The 18,197-nt window shown below is 36.5% G+C and overlaps 2 protein-coding genes across 3 annotated transcripts in view; one reads left to right on the top strand and one right to left on the bottom strand.

The window, feature by feature from the left end:
* Positions 1 to 8,763, top strand: part of A1CF (APOBEC1 complementation factor) — a 51,698-nt gene extending 42,935 nt beyond the window's left edge. The window contains exons 8-11 of one of the 2 annotated variants that reach the window (XM_058543440.1): positions 772 to 977; positions 4,641 to 4,777; positions 5,501 to 5,652; positions 8,612 to 8,763. In XM_058543440.1, the coding sequence (XP_058399423.1) occupies positions 772 to 977; positions 4,641 to 4,777; positions 5,501 to 5,652; positions 8,612 to 8,763 (647 nt within the window). The remainder of the gene's footprint in view (positions 1 to 771; positions 978 to 4,640; positions 4,778 to 5,500; positions 5,653 to 8,611) is intronic. The other variant, XM_058543441.1, reaches the window with a different exon arrangement.
* ASAH2 (N-acylsphingosine amidohydrolase 2) overlaps positions 1 to 18,197 on the bottom strand; it is a 213,628-nt gene that overhangs the window by 57,034 nt on the left and 138,397 nt on the right. The gene's annotated exons all lie outside the window — the stretch shown is intronic.

An 18,197-nucleotide genomic window follows, 5' to 3' on the forward strand; every position in this document is an offset into this window, starting at 1 on the left:
ATCCATATGTTAAATATAAGTTGTCAACCAGTTGTAATGTAGGAAAAAAACAAACTGCACTCCAAGGGAAAAAAATACCTGTCTTTTAACAAGAAAGGAATCAATGAATGATATTCATGGATGAAGGGTAATCAATTTAATTTTTTTATCTCTTTATGCCACCAAAAGGAAATCAAAGTAGCAACGTGGCAAAACAAAAAATCAAAAGGAATCTATTAATGAAACTCAATGGAAATTTAAGCCTCACATTGACAGAACATAAGAGAGAAAATGGTGAACTTAAAAACATACTTTCTAAATGTTAGTTTTCCAACATGTCATTGGGAATGGAATTGAGGAAGCTAGAATTCACTTCTGATTTGCTGATCAATAACAAAAGTTAAAGACTGATCTTAATTCACTTGGTCATATTGTGCTGGGATGTTAAAAAACACCTTCCCAATATTTATTAATCTACAGAAAAATGTCAACAAAAGGTTAACTGAAGACAGAAATTGCAAAATTTTTCTCTGTACCAAAGTTTTAAAGTTGCTTGTGTACGTATTGATAGCTTTGATAGTATTGCTTTCTTCCATAGATAATTTTTAAAAAAGACACCTATGGTGAACCCTACTTTATGTTGAGTTTCATTACACTAGAATCCTAGAGTTCTATACCTATCTTCAGGGCAATCATCAATGTGACTTGGGCTAACTTTTCCATTACAGTAAGATTCAGGGTGGTTTGATTTCTGGTGGTTTGATTCAGTTTAATGCCTTCTTACATTCCTAGAAATTTACATGAATATACCTGTAGGGGCTGCGGGAGTGAGAGGCCTAGGCGGCCGTGGCTATTTGGCATACACAAGCCTGGGTCGAGGATACCAGGTCAAAGGAGACAAAAGAGAAGACAAACTCTATGATCTTTTACCTGGGATGGAGCTCACCCCAATGAATCCTGTCACTTTAAAACCACAAGGAATTAAACTTGCTCCCCAGGTAGGTAATGTTATTCCAGACATAGATTCTTTAAGTTGGACCAAAACTCATCATTCACCTTTCATCAAAAGATTTGACTTGATTCCTACTTGGGCTATTGTTTTGTTTTTTTAAATACAAAAGGTGACCAATCAACATACTGTAGTGCAAGAGAATGCTGAGTGTTGAGTGCCATTGTTCCATTATAGACTTTCTCTTTTTTTTTAATTATAAAGTTTGACACCTTAAATAATCTTCCACTGAAATGCAAAGATCCTGAGAGCTATTAAGAATTATCAACGAATACCTTAAATAAAATAATATGAAGCAAAGACCTTAGCTCAGAATAAATGCCAATCATGTGTGAGCCAGATTGGTTGGCAAATGAAGAGTATTCATGACAAGGAATGAATAGACCATTTAGGAGATGTTATCTTGGAAACATTGTGTTTATGAGAAAACATCATGCTATCAATGGTGATAATCATTACTCATATTAACTATGAGGTGCCATCAGTCATATCAAATTAAGTCTTCTACAAGTATTATATTTGGACAGTGGCATTATGGTGAGTTTTTATTGCTTTCATTTCACAATTCTAAGTTTCCATGATTCTGCATGAAGCTGTGGTTTTTATTACTGGAAAATTAAAAGTCATAAAAGTGTTCCAGCATGGAAACTGAATAACAAACAGGGTTAAAATTAACACAAAACAGGATCTGTGTTAACCCTTAGACTGTTCCTTGTGAATGTGCAGTACATGCTTGTGACTCTGCAGAGACACTTTGACTGCATAACCAACATCTAGTTGTTCAGAGTTACAGTTTGTGTATCCTAAAGGAAACTTCCCTACTCCCACCCCAAAAGTATAAGCCCTTAATTTACAGAAGTAGCCTTATGATCGCAATCAAGTAGAAAACTTGGTTTTCTAAAAGCTCATCTTGAGTATTTCTTATATAGGATTAATGGCTTTCTTATACACACAAATTATTTCATTTAAGGTTTCTGTTAACACTACCTAGGTGATTAAAAAAAAGAGAGAGACGGCCCTGATGGACTGGTGGTTAAAGTTCAGTGCTCACTGTTTTGGCAGCCCAGGTTCGGTTCCTGGTCGTGGAACCACACCACCCATCTGTCAGTTGCCATGCTGTGGTGGTGACTTACATAGAAGAACTAGAATGACTTACAACTAGGATATACAACCATGCACTGGGGCTTTGGGGAGGTGAAAAAAAAGAGAAATATTGGCAACAGATGTTAGCTCAGGGCAAATCTTTCCCTGCAAAAAAAAAAAAAAGTGTCTATCAGAGTGGTAAACAGCAATCACTTGTTTGTTCAAAAACCATTTATTGGGCATCCATTATGCACCAAGTGCTGGGGATGGAAAAGTGAATATAACACAAAAAATGGGCAAGAGATCTGAATAGACATTTTTCCAAAGAAGATATATGAATGGCCAACAGGTGAATAAAAAGATGTTCAACATCACTAGTCATTAGGGAAATGCAAATCAAAACCACAATGAGATATCACCTCACATCTGTTAGAATGGCCATCATCAAAAAGACAAGAGATAACAACTGATGAGGATGTAGAGAAAAGGTAACCCTTGTGCACTGTTGCTGGGACTGTAAACTGGTGCAGCTGCTATGGAAAACAGTACGGAAGATCTTCAAAAAATTAAAAATAGAACTGCCATATGATCTAGCAATTCCACTCCTAGAAGTATATCCAAAGGAAACAAAAACACTAGCTTAAAAAGATATCTGCACCTCCGTGTTCATAGCAGCATTATTTACAATAGCCAAGACATGGAAACAACCTAAGTGTCCATCAATAGATGAATGGATAAGGAAGTTGTGGTATACATATATACAATGGAATATTATTCAGCCATAAAAAGGGGAAATACTGCCACTTGTGACAACATGGATGGACCTTGAGGGCATTGTGCTAAGTGAAATAAGTCAGACAGAGAAAGACAAATACTGTATGATCTCACTTATATGCGAAGTCAAAAAAAAAAAAATCCAAACTCATAGAAAAGAAATCAGATTTGTGACTGTAGTAATAATTTCACAATATATGTAAGTTAAACTATTATGCTGTACATCTTAAACTTATACAGTGATGTATGTCAATTATATCTCAATAAAACTGGAAAAAGTTATATGGCAATACAGTGAGAGGATACTGACACATAAACAGATAATTATAATAAAATCTAGTAAGTACCACGATGGAGCTTTGCTTAGAAAACACAAAAGGTAGTCATCCAATCTATCTTGGGTTAAAACCCAAAATAAGGAACCTAATTAAAGTACTGGGATACCTAGAAATCTTTTAAGCAAATAAAAACTAATCATCACTATAAATTCTGTATAATAGTTCTAAGAGCTGTTATAGCATGAGTAATGATCTCTGCTTTTTATATCAAACCCAGGTTAAAAATTGGCCATGCTGTATATTAATATGTAACCATCTCTATCAATTAATGAAAGTTCTTTAATTAATTTGTCTCTGAATTTCTGCAACTATGGCTTAGATATCGAAGACCATGTAACCCCCCAAGCAACATTGACAGAGACTTAACAACTCCATGGAGGAGTTATGAACTTTCAACAAGAAGAGCAGAGGGACAAGTACTGGCCTGCAGAGTCAGTAGTCAGAGCTGGTACTCCTTTAGAATATCCGCCAGCTAAAGTCAATTTACTATTGCCCAGGAACCTTAAAGAATGCTTTGTAGATGACAAGAGATCTACAAAACTGAGAGTATTAAAAAGAAAAAGTTAATAAAGATAGGAGCAATCTACAAATTTAATAAACTGGAAAATGTCATGCTATTATAGCTGGATTAGTGTTAGAATAAATGAGATAAGAAGCTCCATAGATTCATCCTGGGGCATTGTTCTGTCCTAAAGAGTTATTTTTTTCAGATTTATGCTCTGTTTTGCACAGTTCACTGAATCTGCTGACTAACGGGAGCATCAGGGCTTGTGGGCCACCAAAAATGACTTCAGGATGAAGGAAATATGTGCCTTCAGGCAAGATTCAGTTTGGAGTAATGATAGAAGAAGAAAAAAAAACATGTAGCAACATGCTAAAAATCAGATCATTGGAAAAACAGCCAGAAGTGGCATTTTGCCAAAGACATTGCAACTGTCAGCACCCATCTATTAATGCTCATCAATAAATACTAACCCATTAAACTTTTACACTCCATTTTTATGAAAATGTGAAGTGAAACCCCTATGACAAATGATATGAAATAAGAATATATTCTTAGGTTGTATTCTCTAAACCATTATAAGCAGAAGGATCGAGGGTAATAATGAGTCAATCCAGCTATACGGTGCTGGAATATCAATTTTTTTTAAATGGAATAAATACATCAAACAAATCATAAAATTAAACTATTGGTAAAAAGTTACAGCTAATGGACTAAACTAAAAACATATTAGAGTAAATGGTGTGAAAATGATTTTTATGAATTAATAGACATAACGTTTTACATGGAGTTCAAATTGAGTTCATCTTAAATTTTATGAGTCATTAAACCATGTGGCATTTTATATCTTCCTATATTAGCTTAAACTCTGAAGACTAGAGTTTAAAAACCTGAAAGCTGGAGAAATAATGCAAACGTGACATTTGAAAGGGAAATCACTTTTTTGCTCTTGTAGATATTAGAAGAAATTTGTCAGAAAAATAACTGGGGACAGCCAGTGTATCAGCTGCACTCTGCCATCGGACAAGATCAAAGACAACTGTTCTTGTACAAAATAACCATCCCTGCTCTGGCCAGCCAGAATCCTGCCATGTGCGTAACTTCTCCAAATTCCTAATCATTTAGATTTTAGAATAAGAGTCTCCAGTAAATTAAGTGTCTTCTATCACTATCTAAATAAGATAAAGATTCAAGTCTACCTACCTGCTCATTTTTTATTAAAGGCAAATGTCGAGATGAGTCAAGTTAGAATGTATGTGCCAGCTATGACACTGCCATCTCAAAGCCCTGATATTTCATAGAGACAATGAAGACCATATACAAGAATCAACCAATGGAAAACTGCAGACGTAAAGTGTAATAGAAATGAAAACTACAGCCTATTCTTTTATCTGTGTAGTATTTAGGTCGGACCATATGAAATCGCCGTTTTATACATAACACCGTCCTCTGTCATTTAAATTTTAGCCCAAAGATATAACCTCTCTGTTAGTGGACATCACCTTCTGAATTTTACCTCGAGCCTGCATTTCTACACATTTTAGGAACCAGTGTGTTTCACATGCACCTTAGAATAGCTATGTGATGAATTACAAGTAGGCTCCAGGAATGTCATCAACCACTGATGTTCTAGATCAATTCACAAATATCCCTATGTGCATATATATTTAGAAGCTTTAATAGCAAAGAGAATGAAAAATACCCACACAAAATTCCATTATCTCATCATCTTAAAAAGCTACCTGTGCCTTAGGTTTTCACCTGTCTCAGTAGCACAAATGTAAAATTCCTGCCCTGACTGATTATGCTTTCCAGCCACCCTTTCACACCTCCGAAGCTAAGTGCCTATGTGGATGAAGCAAAGACATATGCAGCCGAGTACACCCTGCAGACCCTGGGCATCCCCACTGACGGAGCCGACACACCGACTGCACCTACTGCTGCTGCTTCCGCTACTCCTTTTCCAGGTATGGAAAACTTGTGCCAGAAATGGCACCCTGCAGAGACAGTAGGGAAACCCTCCTTGGTACCATGGACTCATAGAGTTGTTTGTCATTCCACCTACAATAAATCTGACTTACGTATTCTGTGACTAAAAAGAATTTGCCAGATAAGTGAACCATTGAAAGTATAAGGCGAGAGAACTAAGCCGGGCAGCAGAAGTGCGGTCCGGTCTTGGCTCAGCTTTAAGCAGCTGTGTGATCTTGAATGAGCCAATCTCTCTGCATCTGGTTTGGTTTGGTTTTTACTTTTAGTAAGCGAGTTTGGAACTACAGAGTAATAGCTGATGTTTATTTGAACTCTTACCATGTGCCAGGCACTCACCTAGATGCCCAGCGTGCTTTATAGTATCTCAGTAACGCTCACAATACCACAAGAGATGGTTCTATCAATCATATGCCCATTGTACAGATGAAGAAACCAAGTATTGGAAAGATGAAATAATTTGGCCAAGGTCAATCAGCTTTTAAACAATCCTTGGGCTCTCTCCCCAATTCTAATCTTTGATTCTACTTAAATTATTACTTTGCTTTCTGAACAAAATGTATAGATCATATTTTTCTTAAATTATTTTAAGTCAAAAACTCTGTGTGTGTGTGTGAGAGAGAGAGAGACAGAGAGAGACAGAGAGAGAGAGAGACAGAGATCTTTTCAATATGTGGATAATCAGGCCACATTTTATCTGCTCCATAATTTTGGTCTGGGACATATGCTGATCACTTAAAATAAAGCCTATCTATTAAATCAACATGCCTTCAGGGTCACATTTAAAAGACTTTTCCCCATTTATTATGTACCACAACAAACGTTAATAATTAAAAATGAATCTTCTAGAGATTAAGGGGGACCAGACAAGAAATTTCTTTTGAAAATTTTTCCTCAGCAGTTACTAACTGCTGAGTAACCCCATTCTTTTTAGTAATAAAAGTTTATTTCTTTTGAAGAAATTTGTTCTTGTGACTTGTCATTGTGTCAGTATACCCCCATAAGCCCAAATCAGAGAGTTCTGACTAGACCTAGAAATACGACGTCTCTATTGATTGATTAATTCATATATTGGCCATGTGTAGGTGTGAGAATTGCTGTATTCCTCACATCCACAATACCTGGGGCTCACTCTCGTTCTCTTTGATTTCTCAAAAATTGTGAATCTATCCTCCATTCTTGCAAGTGAAGCTGACACTAATCATGCTTCACACACAAATGTGACCTCAATTCGAGCTTTGTTCTGTGGAACGTGGAGATGTGTGGTGCGCCCCTGCGAGGTTACCAAGGCAACAGCTGCCACTGCAGAGGGCAAGGTTCCCGCTGGGCTATACTGAGGCCATCAGCCCCGTGCTTGCTTTCCATAAAACAGGGTATTGACATGTCCGTCTACAGTTCTTAGAGAAAGTTGAGCCCCTGTCTTGCAGAAAATCGTACCCCAAAGACACCTAATTAATGTACTATAAAAATAAATGAGCCACTGTCAGGAGAATTTAAAGTTTGCTTTCACATTGGAAAGGATTTGCTTTTACCCAAGAATGTTGTATCTTATCCTCACTTCTATTTGCTCCTGCGAGACGTAAAAAATATTCAGGCATAAGAGTTGTCTTGGGAATGCCTAAGAATTTGAGAGCCTCTCTTATAACTTTGCTGTGGAGTCAAGCAAAGAATAATAGTCTCCAAGGCGAGAATCTGTCTGAAACACAAATACTTTTGCACTTAAGAAATTAGCCAAATTGAAAAAGAAAATTCAAAATCCCTAAAGATAAAATCTATGCCATAGACACATACACATACACACAAATATTACTTACTCACTTACTTATTTACTTTGGAAACACTGTTTCCAAAGTTTTGAAAGTAATTGTTAACACATTTCTCATATCCTTGGGAGATGTACCAAACTTCAGTAGTACATTAGTCAGCATTACTGCCCAAAGTGCACCAGCCAACGAGTGGATTCAATTTTTTAAAAAAATAGTCCAGCCAGCTTCCTGCCACCACTTCCTGAGAAGCCACCAGAAAGAAATCAATATGTCTGGGATTGGGTAGACTTCCACAGCACGTAAACCAAAGCATATTTTTCCCTGTTTCTTGTCATCTTTCACAATTTTTGGATCATCTCAGAGATACCCAGTTTTGGTCTAAAACATTAACAGGGAAATATTGATTTTAGATAATAACTGTTATGCTTTCTTCTTCAAAAGTGAATGTCAATCAGCTAGACATAACACTCACGTGAAAGCACGTGATGACTTCCTTACCACTCAAACCCCGTTGTTCTCTGAGGGTGAGGACAAGCATCAAGGCCTCCGAACACACCAAAGACAGCTTATGGCGGCAGGAGATGTTTTTTGCCCTTCATGGTTAAGTCTAAATGTGGACAAGCTAGATATTTGCTTTTATGGTGCTATATAGAAACACACTAAAACTTTAAATATTTCTCCTACTGATCTGGCCAGTCCATACACATCCTTCTTGAGTAAAGGCCATGGTTTTTAACATTTCATTTAGATGGTAGTGGGGGTGCAGCCAAACCATACCCACAGATCACAGATCCCAGACCCCCATGCCCTGCCAACCCATCAATTGCCTCCCCTCCTTTATAAATTCTGCCCTCTGAGAAAGTTCGAAATCTCAAGCTTTAAGCAGCTCAGCACTCTGTTAAGTTTCATTTTTTGGAATCTATGCCCAATGTTTCTAATTCTCTAAGTGTGAAGTGATTCTGACACACTGTAGTTGACCTCATTTTGAGGAACATTGTCCCCTGATCAAGGAGTCCCAGATATTATGTCCCCCGAGAGCACTTTTTAAAATGTACACATTAACTTTTGGCGTTAAGCAATATGTTAAATTTTCATATTCCAAAAAGAAAACAACAAGCCAGAAGGAGACAAGTCTGAATCCCTTTCATGAAGTTTTCTCTGCCTCCTCCTCCAGGATATGCTGTCCCCAATGCAACTGCACCTGTGTCCGCAGCCCAGCTCAAGCAAGCAGTGACCCTCGGACAAGACTTAGCAGCATATACAGCATATGAGGTCTACCCCACTTTCGCAGTGACTGCCCGAGGGGATGGATATGGAGCCTTCTGAAGATATCTTTCTTTTAATTTAAGAATAAGACATACAAAAAACTCTATATAGAAGTAATAAACCTCTAACTCAGTCCCCTAATGATGACAAGTGATATTTTCCCTACAGTGATGCCTTTCTGGAGACTGTATAGCTTATACTAATTGTAGAATTGTGATATGAGAATGTTATTCGTAATGAAATCAAATGTCAAGGAGCCTTTTGTCTAACAGAAAGCTAAAGAGCCATTGCCCCCAGAAGTTGTTCTTCCAAGGTTCCTAAGTGTCTTGGGAGTATGTTTACAAACCCTGGCAGAGCGGAGAGAGATCTTTTAGCTAGCGAGAATTCAGGGGCTGAGCAGACCTGGGCAGTCGGTAACAACAAAGGGAGCCAAGCAAACTCCAGAATCTTAACCCTGGCTCACACCGGCGTTTGATACACAAAGTCGCAAACAGGCAGAGAGAAGGTGGGAGATTGCTTTTCAAAAGGTGTTTCCCATCACCCACTACCTGGGGCATGTTTGCAGGCTGGAGCTTGTGAAAGACTGTCCAAGGTTGGATGGAGTCAGGACCACTTCAGTCGAAAATTCCATCCAGTCAATTTGTCATAGGTCAGGATCTCTCTGTCCCTTGCAGCCCCTGGGGACTTCCTGGAAATTGATGTGATGTGTTGCAGAGATGGTTAAAACAAATCCATGCCCATTGTTTATTAACTCACTAGCCCACACCTCTTTTTCCCTAGAACTTGTGCCCTTCTCAAGGATCCCCCCAACACAATAATCATCCCAAATTGAAATGACTTTCATTTTAAACATTTTGACTTGTCCACATTGATTTATTTTCATCTCAGTCTCATTTTGCTCATCTCTAATATCATAAAAATGTAAGTCAAATCTACAGAATATCACTTATGATACTTTTTCCTATTCAGCAAATTGGCTGAAAAGTCATTTCAAACAAAGAGAGAAGTGAAGATTTACTCTCATTTCTTTGGTCTTTTTGCAGCACCCAGACTACCATCCAGCATTCAGAGACAGTTACATTAACTTGGGTTCAGTCTTGGACTATCCAACCCACTTATATTAAATCTGCTGAGAAGTCCTCTACCTTCTCTTCCTTCTATTTTCAATAAGTATCAGATATCTTTACCATATCTGAATCCTTTGGTCTTGAAGCTGTCACAGGAAAACCTTACATCCATCATAGCTGATTAGAAGCTGATTCCTCACATTCAGCAAGGGAGTTATTAACCAAAATCCCCGAGAGTTTTGGGCCACTTCTCCAGGAACATCTGATGGGGCTGAGGGTGCTACAAAAACTGAGATAGAAGGGAGGAGAAGGCACTACTTTCTTGCCATACTTGTAAATGATTGCTTTTTGCTCAAAGCAGAAATAATTGAAGTTTGAACACCAAATACCTAGTACGACCGCTCCAGTCTCATTAGTGGCTTAAGACATACAATATTAGAATTTCCATTTTAAAAATCCCTTGACCCTTTTAAAATTCTACAGGACTCAAGGAAAAACATAAACACAAAAGCATAGAAAAATTTGTCAACTCTAGAATAGAATTCTGTGATCTAAAGTCAGGTCAGATTCCAATCAAAATCAGGTAAATTTCAATAACAATTAAAAGTCTTTGTAACCTTTCAGTTCAATTAACTCCAGTCAGATATCAACGGCCTCAACGCTACCGCTGAAACTCTGAAAGGCCTTGTGTTTTCAGCTTTACGTTTTGTTCCTCATACTCTCTAGGACAGTGGTTCCCAAACTCAACTGCACATTAAAAACACCTGGAGAGTTTTTCAAACTGCCAATGCCAAGATGGCACCTCATACCAATTACATCAGCACGTCTTGGGATCAGAGCCTGGCATCAGTATTTTTGAAAGATCCCGAGGTGATTCCAGTGTGCAACTAGGTTTGGGAACTGCTCTATTCTTTGTATTACTACTCTATCCCTTAATATTTTTCTTTTTCATTTTACTTTTGTCAAAAGTAAAAATGCATGAAAAATTGTTAAAACAAATAGTGAAATCATATTTTTACATGTATTCATCTCATAAAAAGTAGGAATTTGAATATAATTCATATTGGCTTCAAACTAACTCTTGGGCCAAACTAATTCTAAAAATGAGAAAGTAAAAAATTCTGCCTTGAGCAATTCTTAGGTTCGAATTTACACTCCCCCACAGTCCTGCTTTTATACTCGGAGTGATTACATTGGGGACAGGCAAATTCATGCTCAGTCCAAAAAAGCATTGCAAATTCCAAGATCAAAAGTTTTAATGTTCTTTAAAATCTTTGAAAATAAATGGAAAAGGGCACTCTGCATGTCTAGTTAATGTGAAATAGAAGACTGGATCCAGAGGAGTTTTTAGTTTAATCAAATGAACAGACATTAGCTAATACAAGAATCTCTTTACAAGAAAAATCATTATCCAGATTAAATCATAATCACTTTTTTAAAAGGTTAAGAGCAAAGAACTAAACATAAAATAATACCAAAGTATCGAGAAAATTACCACTGGAAGACTGTCTCACTTGCTCAAGAAAAAACACAAGTGTTCATGACATTTACCTCCTGGGGACTGATTTTATTCAAGTGAGTAGGTATAGTTTTATTTTTTGCTGAAATTTTACTTCATTCTAGTAAAATCTAGAGAATACTTTGAATTCCCCTAGAACATATTCATAGAAAGTATCAATGTGTCTACCATGCTTTGTTTGTATTTACTTTGCTCCAGTTAAGAAATATAGAGCAAGTCCTGCTGTGATGAGTTTGAAACTTTAAAAAATGAAATTTTGAAAAATCAAGTGTAGAACCAAAGGTTTATTTTGCATGATGTTTATATTTTTAGACTTCAGAAATTAGCACCCATAATACCTTGTGTATCAACATCCATTTTCCTGTTATTTCTAACATTATTGCTTCCTAGAAAAAATTCTTCATAGAAAAAATTAAAAATAGTCAACCAACAAAGTGATAATAACAAAACACCCAAACCAATAATTTAGAAACATCTAGTAAATTAGAACTGGGTTTCTAAATTTTGGTAATTAATGGCCTAGCGAGAATTAAAATCAGCCAATGTTACTTAGGAGGAAATGGAACAGCGGTGAGAGTAGCTTCTTTTCTTACCTGTAAAAATTCTGCCGTTTCTCAAATTGCTATAACTCTCTCCCACCCCATTAGAATAACTAGAAGGCCCCCTTCAACCACAACAAAGTGTAATTCTAGATGAATAGTCTGCCCCTCCCACCCGACCCAAATCTGGTATCATGCCAAACCACACTGTGTTTGGGTAATAGTACCCTAAATGCTGCTAGAAAGCTACCTCATGTTAAAAAAAATACTGACTTCAAAAATATCTAACAAAAGAGGACATATTTCCAAACTACAGTTTCTTAACTTTTTAATAGTGGGTGGAAATTAAATTATAGCCATGTATTGATAGTAACTATGCAGGAAATTAGTTTTAGTTTTACTTAAAAGTTTTTTTTAAAAAGACACATTCTTCCAATGGCATAGATTAGCTTTTCATAAATATTGCCTCAATATAATTTTCAATTTATGTTAATTTTCCCTATATTTTTAAATGACTATTTTCTAGCTCTGTCTTAGACAACTGGGTCACGATCTGAATCCATGGGGGCAGGGAGACTGTCCAGGGTTCCTTTTGCAGAATAAGTATCCATAAAGAAAGTTAGTATTTTGAGTAAACTGTCTTTGTATTCAAAGCTATAAAGTTTATTATTGTTGCAATTCTAGCGGTATCCAAGATTTCCCAAAAGTAACTTACAACTAAATGTGAACAATGTGCCCTGATATTCACATAAAGCCATGATCATTCCCGCTCCTTACACTCATATAGAAGTTCCAGGGGGTGAAAACGTACCTACAACTTAACCTAGAGACTTGGTACTTTTTATATTTTGTAGATACATTTTTACATATTGCAGATACATCTGTTAAAGACAAAACTAAGTTTCAAATATAACACCATAAGTGAACTTTGTGATCAATACTTTTAAAAGAATGTATTAATAGCATAATTTAGGAATTTTAATGTACTTATTGGAAGACAGAGAAAAACTAGGCAGCAAACATTCCTACCTGAGATGCAACAGTTATCTACTTGTTTTTGTTAAACTGATTTGATGTTGAAATTTTCCTTCATTCTAGTGACATCTTGAAAATGCTCTGAGTTTTATGGGAACATATTTCTAGAAAACCATAATGTATCCACCAGACTATATGTTTGTATTTGCCAATGTTAGAACAAAGCAAAGAAACTCCTGCTATAACGAGCGAAACTATTAGGAAAATGACATTTTTCTGACTCCTATACCCTATCTCTTTATTTAGGGAGTAAAATATTTTTTATTCAATAAAAAAATGGGTGCAAAATATTCTATTGCCCCCAAAATGTCCAACATTTTAAAAGCTAGCTTTTTCTTACCATGTTTGTACCGAATGTAGAATGCATAGATTTAATAGGGACAGCACTGTATACCTTGAACACATAGACTCATTTATGGGAGACTGCAAACTTTATGTACCTTCAGTTCTCAGTTTAGTAGGAAAGATAAAAGAAAAGTTTATACTTTCGCTGATAATGAAGGGAAATTCATAACCAATCTAGAAGTGAAAAATAATTCAGAAACCAGAAGCCTTCATGCATTCAAAAGTGCCTGGAATGAAACACAGAACACGTTTTTGCATCTACTTCCCCCTTGCAGACTTTTCTCCTATTCTGAGAGAGAAATCAAAAAAAAGAATATGCTTGTTCTCTTTTCACATACATTACCTTGTCTAAGGGGAGGGGTGATATCAAGAGACAGCACTTTAAAGAAAGTAAGCTGCCAGCAGGAACTTCTTGGAGATTGAGGAATATCAACCCTACTCAGTGTTTAGCAACATCTCTCTGGGGTACTAACACATCCTGTTGTGCCTGGACAGTCCTGGCTTACAGCTGTCATCTCACTTTATAAATATTAATAGCCATCTCACTCTCAAATGTGTCCCAGTTTAGACAACAAATTATGCAGTGACCCCATCTTTATGGCTCTTTTTTTTTTTTTTTAATGTTGTAGAATTGGCTTTACCCTCTCCAGAGCAGACACAGCTTAAACTAAAGGACCCAGCTATTCCTTTCTGACTGGGGTAGGAGTGTAATAAACAGAGAGGGGTGCATCATTTTCTCCTCAATAGTTACCCTCAATCCACTCCCCACCCAGCTTTCCATCTACCCAGCCCCGTTCTGATCCTAGTTCTTCTCCCATTGCTCCTGGGCTCTGGGTCCTGAGTTCTGCCTTCAGTTCACAGGGCTAGCAGCCACTAGGCCAGATTGAGCAGGGACAAGATGAAAGAGAGCTTGGGGACACAAGCTTGGCCTGTCAAGATCCATAGGGCATTAGTAAGGTCTTAGAGAATTTGCTGGTTCCTTTCTTCCTTAAACCAAGCTACTTACAACCCAAACCAGAAAGGACTTCCTATGTAAACCTTCACCTTTAAAAGCACATTGCCTTTTTCCCTTCTTCTGTGTTTTATAGATTTGCTCAAACACTAATTCCCTTGCATTTAACTTCAGCATTATGGTTGCTTATGAACTATTCTTCAACAACAACTCTCACATAATCCCATATAAAGTTTTGATTATTTTTTAATGGAAAATAATATTGACAGGTATTTTCCTCTTTTTATAGAATTTCCTTTTTACTTTTCCTTTATTCTCTTTACTAATATTGAGAATTAAACAAATTACACAGTTTCTATCACTATTAACCCACAAATCTATTCTTCATAGAATGTATGATCAGTCTATGTTTACTATGCACCTACTCTTATCCCAGAAACTGTGAATACAAGTGTATATATATATTTTTTATTTCTTTCCTCAATGGGTACACAGTCTAGTGATACAGTCTGCATTTTTTAAACCTGAATATAATTATACTTATTTAAGTGCATCAGCTGGTAGGTTTTGTCACTTAGTCAGAATCCCGAAAATAAATCAACTCTGTTCTAAACTTTAAGTTTCCATGATTATTGCCAAACACTAGGTTGGTATAGTATAGCCGGTAGAGCCTTTTTAAAGATGAGTTTAGCTCCTTAGTCTATTATTATTGCTGTTAAGAAAAATGAGTTTCAAATATTTTCCCCAGGATAAATATAAAAGACTATACAAAAATAGAAAAAAAGAAAAAATTTTAGTTAGTTAGAGATCAAGAAGCTTTAAAACATGGAACTGACAAATTCACATATTGATTTATGACGATAATGAGCAGGTATTCATGCTTTTTATTTACTTGAAAACATTTTGGTTATTAACTATTTGTTTTCTAAATATACTTGTGTTTATAAAATCCAAAAGTCTATTTAACAAGCCTTATCTATACCTATATTTTTTGCAATAAGTGATTTGCAATGAAGTATACATACTTTTTTCAAATGTAAATTTTATTTTGAAACTTGGCATTTTCTACTGTAATTCCTAAGAGATCTTTGGGTTCACAGGCTGCAGATAAGTCTATTTGAATCAATCCATCATTATCACTAGTTTAAATATTTAATGTAATTATTGTTATTTTTATTCCTATTCCTTCATGAGTTCTTTTTTTTTGACTTTTCTGACTGCACTATAACCAAATGTTGTTATCCCCTATCTCTTAATGAAAAGCATGCTGTCAACAAAATGCATTTCTAGTTTCCAGATGTTAAACAATCTCTTGTTTCTTTTCCTTTTTGTTATTATTGACTTTATTTATGTGAAGTTAGTTAGTTGAGGTACGAAAAGAAAGAGACAAAAACAGTATTAAAGAGTGTGCATAAAGCACTTATTTTTGTACTTTGAGTACAATGTTTTATAGAACTTTGATCTACCTAAATATACTATGTAAAATTACAATGTTCATTCATTGGGAAAGTAATCATTGGTTTGGAAGATATAAACATAATGGGCGCTGTAGAATCATAAATCACATGAAATGAAAAACAATGCAATACTGTTATGACTAGTAATTCCAGGATTGTGAAATGATTTTAATTGAATTTAAAGTACTGTTATAAAGTTTCAAAAAGTATCAACGTGAGTTGCTGATTTATTTTTTCTTTCCTGAAAACTAACATTTTACTCTTTTTGAGTAAATACCTAAATATTAATGACCCATAATTACAATGTTCTTTTTGTGATTTCTTTACTTTTGCATCTTTTACAAAAGTTCCCACTGGTGCATCTTCTGAGAGTAAATATAACTTTTAATAATTAGGTGCATTATTTTCCAATCAATAAAGAAAACAAGAGAAACACTCAAAAACTAAAGATAATGAGAAAACACGACTACAAAAAGGTAAGTGGGCTCTGAAGTCAACATTTGCCCTGCAGGCCTCTGCTGATCCCTAATGGATGAGAGCAGAGGTCAGCAAACTAACCCTCAGGAAATCTAGACTCTTATGTTTTTGTTGGCACTTGAGCTAAAATGGTTGTTATGTACTTAAAGGACTGAGCTAAAATGTGTTTTACATTTTAAAAAGTACTTAAAAGAAAAATTTGTGACCAAGACCATAGATGGCTCACAAAGCCTAAAATATTTACCATCTGGCCCTTTACAAAAAGTTTACCAACCTTGTACTAAGCCAATACCACATATTTTGACTTCTGTTACAGGTAGCACCCCAATTCTAAGTACCAAATTCTGAATTAGCTAGGATAAAGTTTGGCTGCAGGTGACAGTACTCAAAATGGCAGTGGTTAAAATAAGATAGCAATTTACTGTTCCTCACTCAAAAGTCCCAAAACGCATGTGGTGTTCTTCGCAGTGTGGTAAACAGAAGGTCTTTACTTGCATGGTCTCAATCTCATGGTCTGAAATGATGGTATTTACATTCCAAATAGAAGGATAGAGGAAGGACAAAGAAGAGGAAAGGACACCTATTAACTTTCCTTTAAAGAGATTTACTGGAAGCTGCCACAGAACACTTTGGCTTACATTCCATTGGCCGGAACTTAGACACACGACCACATCTAGGTACAAGAGAGGATGGGAAATGCAGTCTTTATCTGAGCAACCATAAAAAATTATTTTACTATGAAAGAATGGAAGAATGAATATTGAGGAAAACTAACAGTCTGCCACAAATAACTATATCACAGGAAAGATGTGAGGGTTAAATGAGGTAAGGCACGTGAGATCATCTGGCACTAGGCTTGGCACGTGCTAGATACCTATGAATCTTGGCTGCCCTTCACCAACTAAAAGGAAATTGTCAATTTACCTCAGGATTTCTTGAGGTATTGTCACCCATTGAAAGTACAGTTGTGGTAGGGACGGTTTCACTGATCCTACCTCCTGGTATTCACACCATTCACACCAATCCCCACCCCTTGAGTGCAGGCTGGACCTAGCGACTCACTTCTAATGAATAGAATATGGGATATGACCTCTGAGATTAAGTTATAAAAGGTTATGATTTCCATCTTGCTGGCATCCTGCTGGTTCTTCTTGCTAGCTCTCTCTGATGAAGCCAGCTGCCATGTTGTGAGCTGTGCTTTGGGAAGGGCCATATGGCAAGGAACTGAAGGCAGCCTCCAGCCAACGGCCTGTGAGGAACTTAGCCCTGCCAACGACCATGTGATTAGGTTTGGAAGCAGATCTCTCCTCAACAGAGCCCTGACAGAACTGCAACCTGGGCTAACACATTTATTGAAGATTATGAGAGATTCTGAAGGAGAGGACCCAGCCAAATTGCACCTGGCCCTGCCCCATGGAAACTGTGAGATAATAATAAGTGTTGTTATTTTAAGTCGCTAAGTTTCAAGATAATTTGTTATAAAGTAATAGATAACCAATACAACAGTGAAAAGTTATAAAGTTACAGTGAATGCAAATGTGTTTATCATCCGAGAGTCACTGAAGCTGTTATGCAAAATTAGAGAAACAAATTCAACTTTTAAGTTTATGAATAACTTGTTGTCAGTATGCAGAAGCATATGCTCAATACTAGGGAATATAAAAGCTAACGAAGTTGGATATTTCTCATAGGAGGTGCTCAAAAATGCTGATTGAGTGAAAAGAAGAAAGGAAAGGAGGGATGAATAAAGGGAAGGAGTGAAGGATGGAGGAAAGCAAAAAGGGAAGGAGAGAGAGGTAGAGAAAGAGAGAAGGGGAAAGAGAAGGGAAGATATTAACTTACTTTATTCTCACTGTATTTTCCCCCTTTCTCAGCTGGTCTATCTGTCTATTGTTGCTTCAATAAAGGTATCTGGCAAAACATCAAACAGAGATTCTGTGCAAGCCTTTCTGGTTGTGGTTTTCCAAAAGCTTTAGCAATTCAAAGAATTTATATGGTTTTTGGAGGAAGTGAAAGAGTGGGAGAAAGTGATTTGTAGTAGAGACAGAGTACCACGGAGAAACCAGGGGAAGAATGCGTGCCCTCATCCCCAAAAGAGAATGA

This window comes from Diceros bicornis, chromosome 6, assembly GCF_020826845.1.
Source record: "Diceros bicornis minor isolate mBicDic1 chromosome 6, mDicBic1.mat.cur, whole genome shotgun sequence".
Taxonomy (NCBI): domain Eukaryota; kingdom Metazoa; phylum Chordata; class Mammalia; order Perissodactyla; family Rhinocerotidae; genus Diceros; species Diceros bicornis.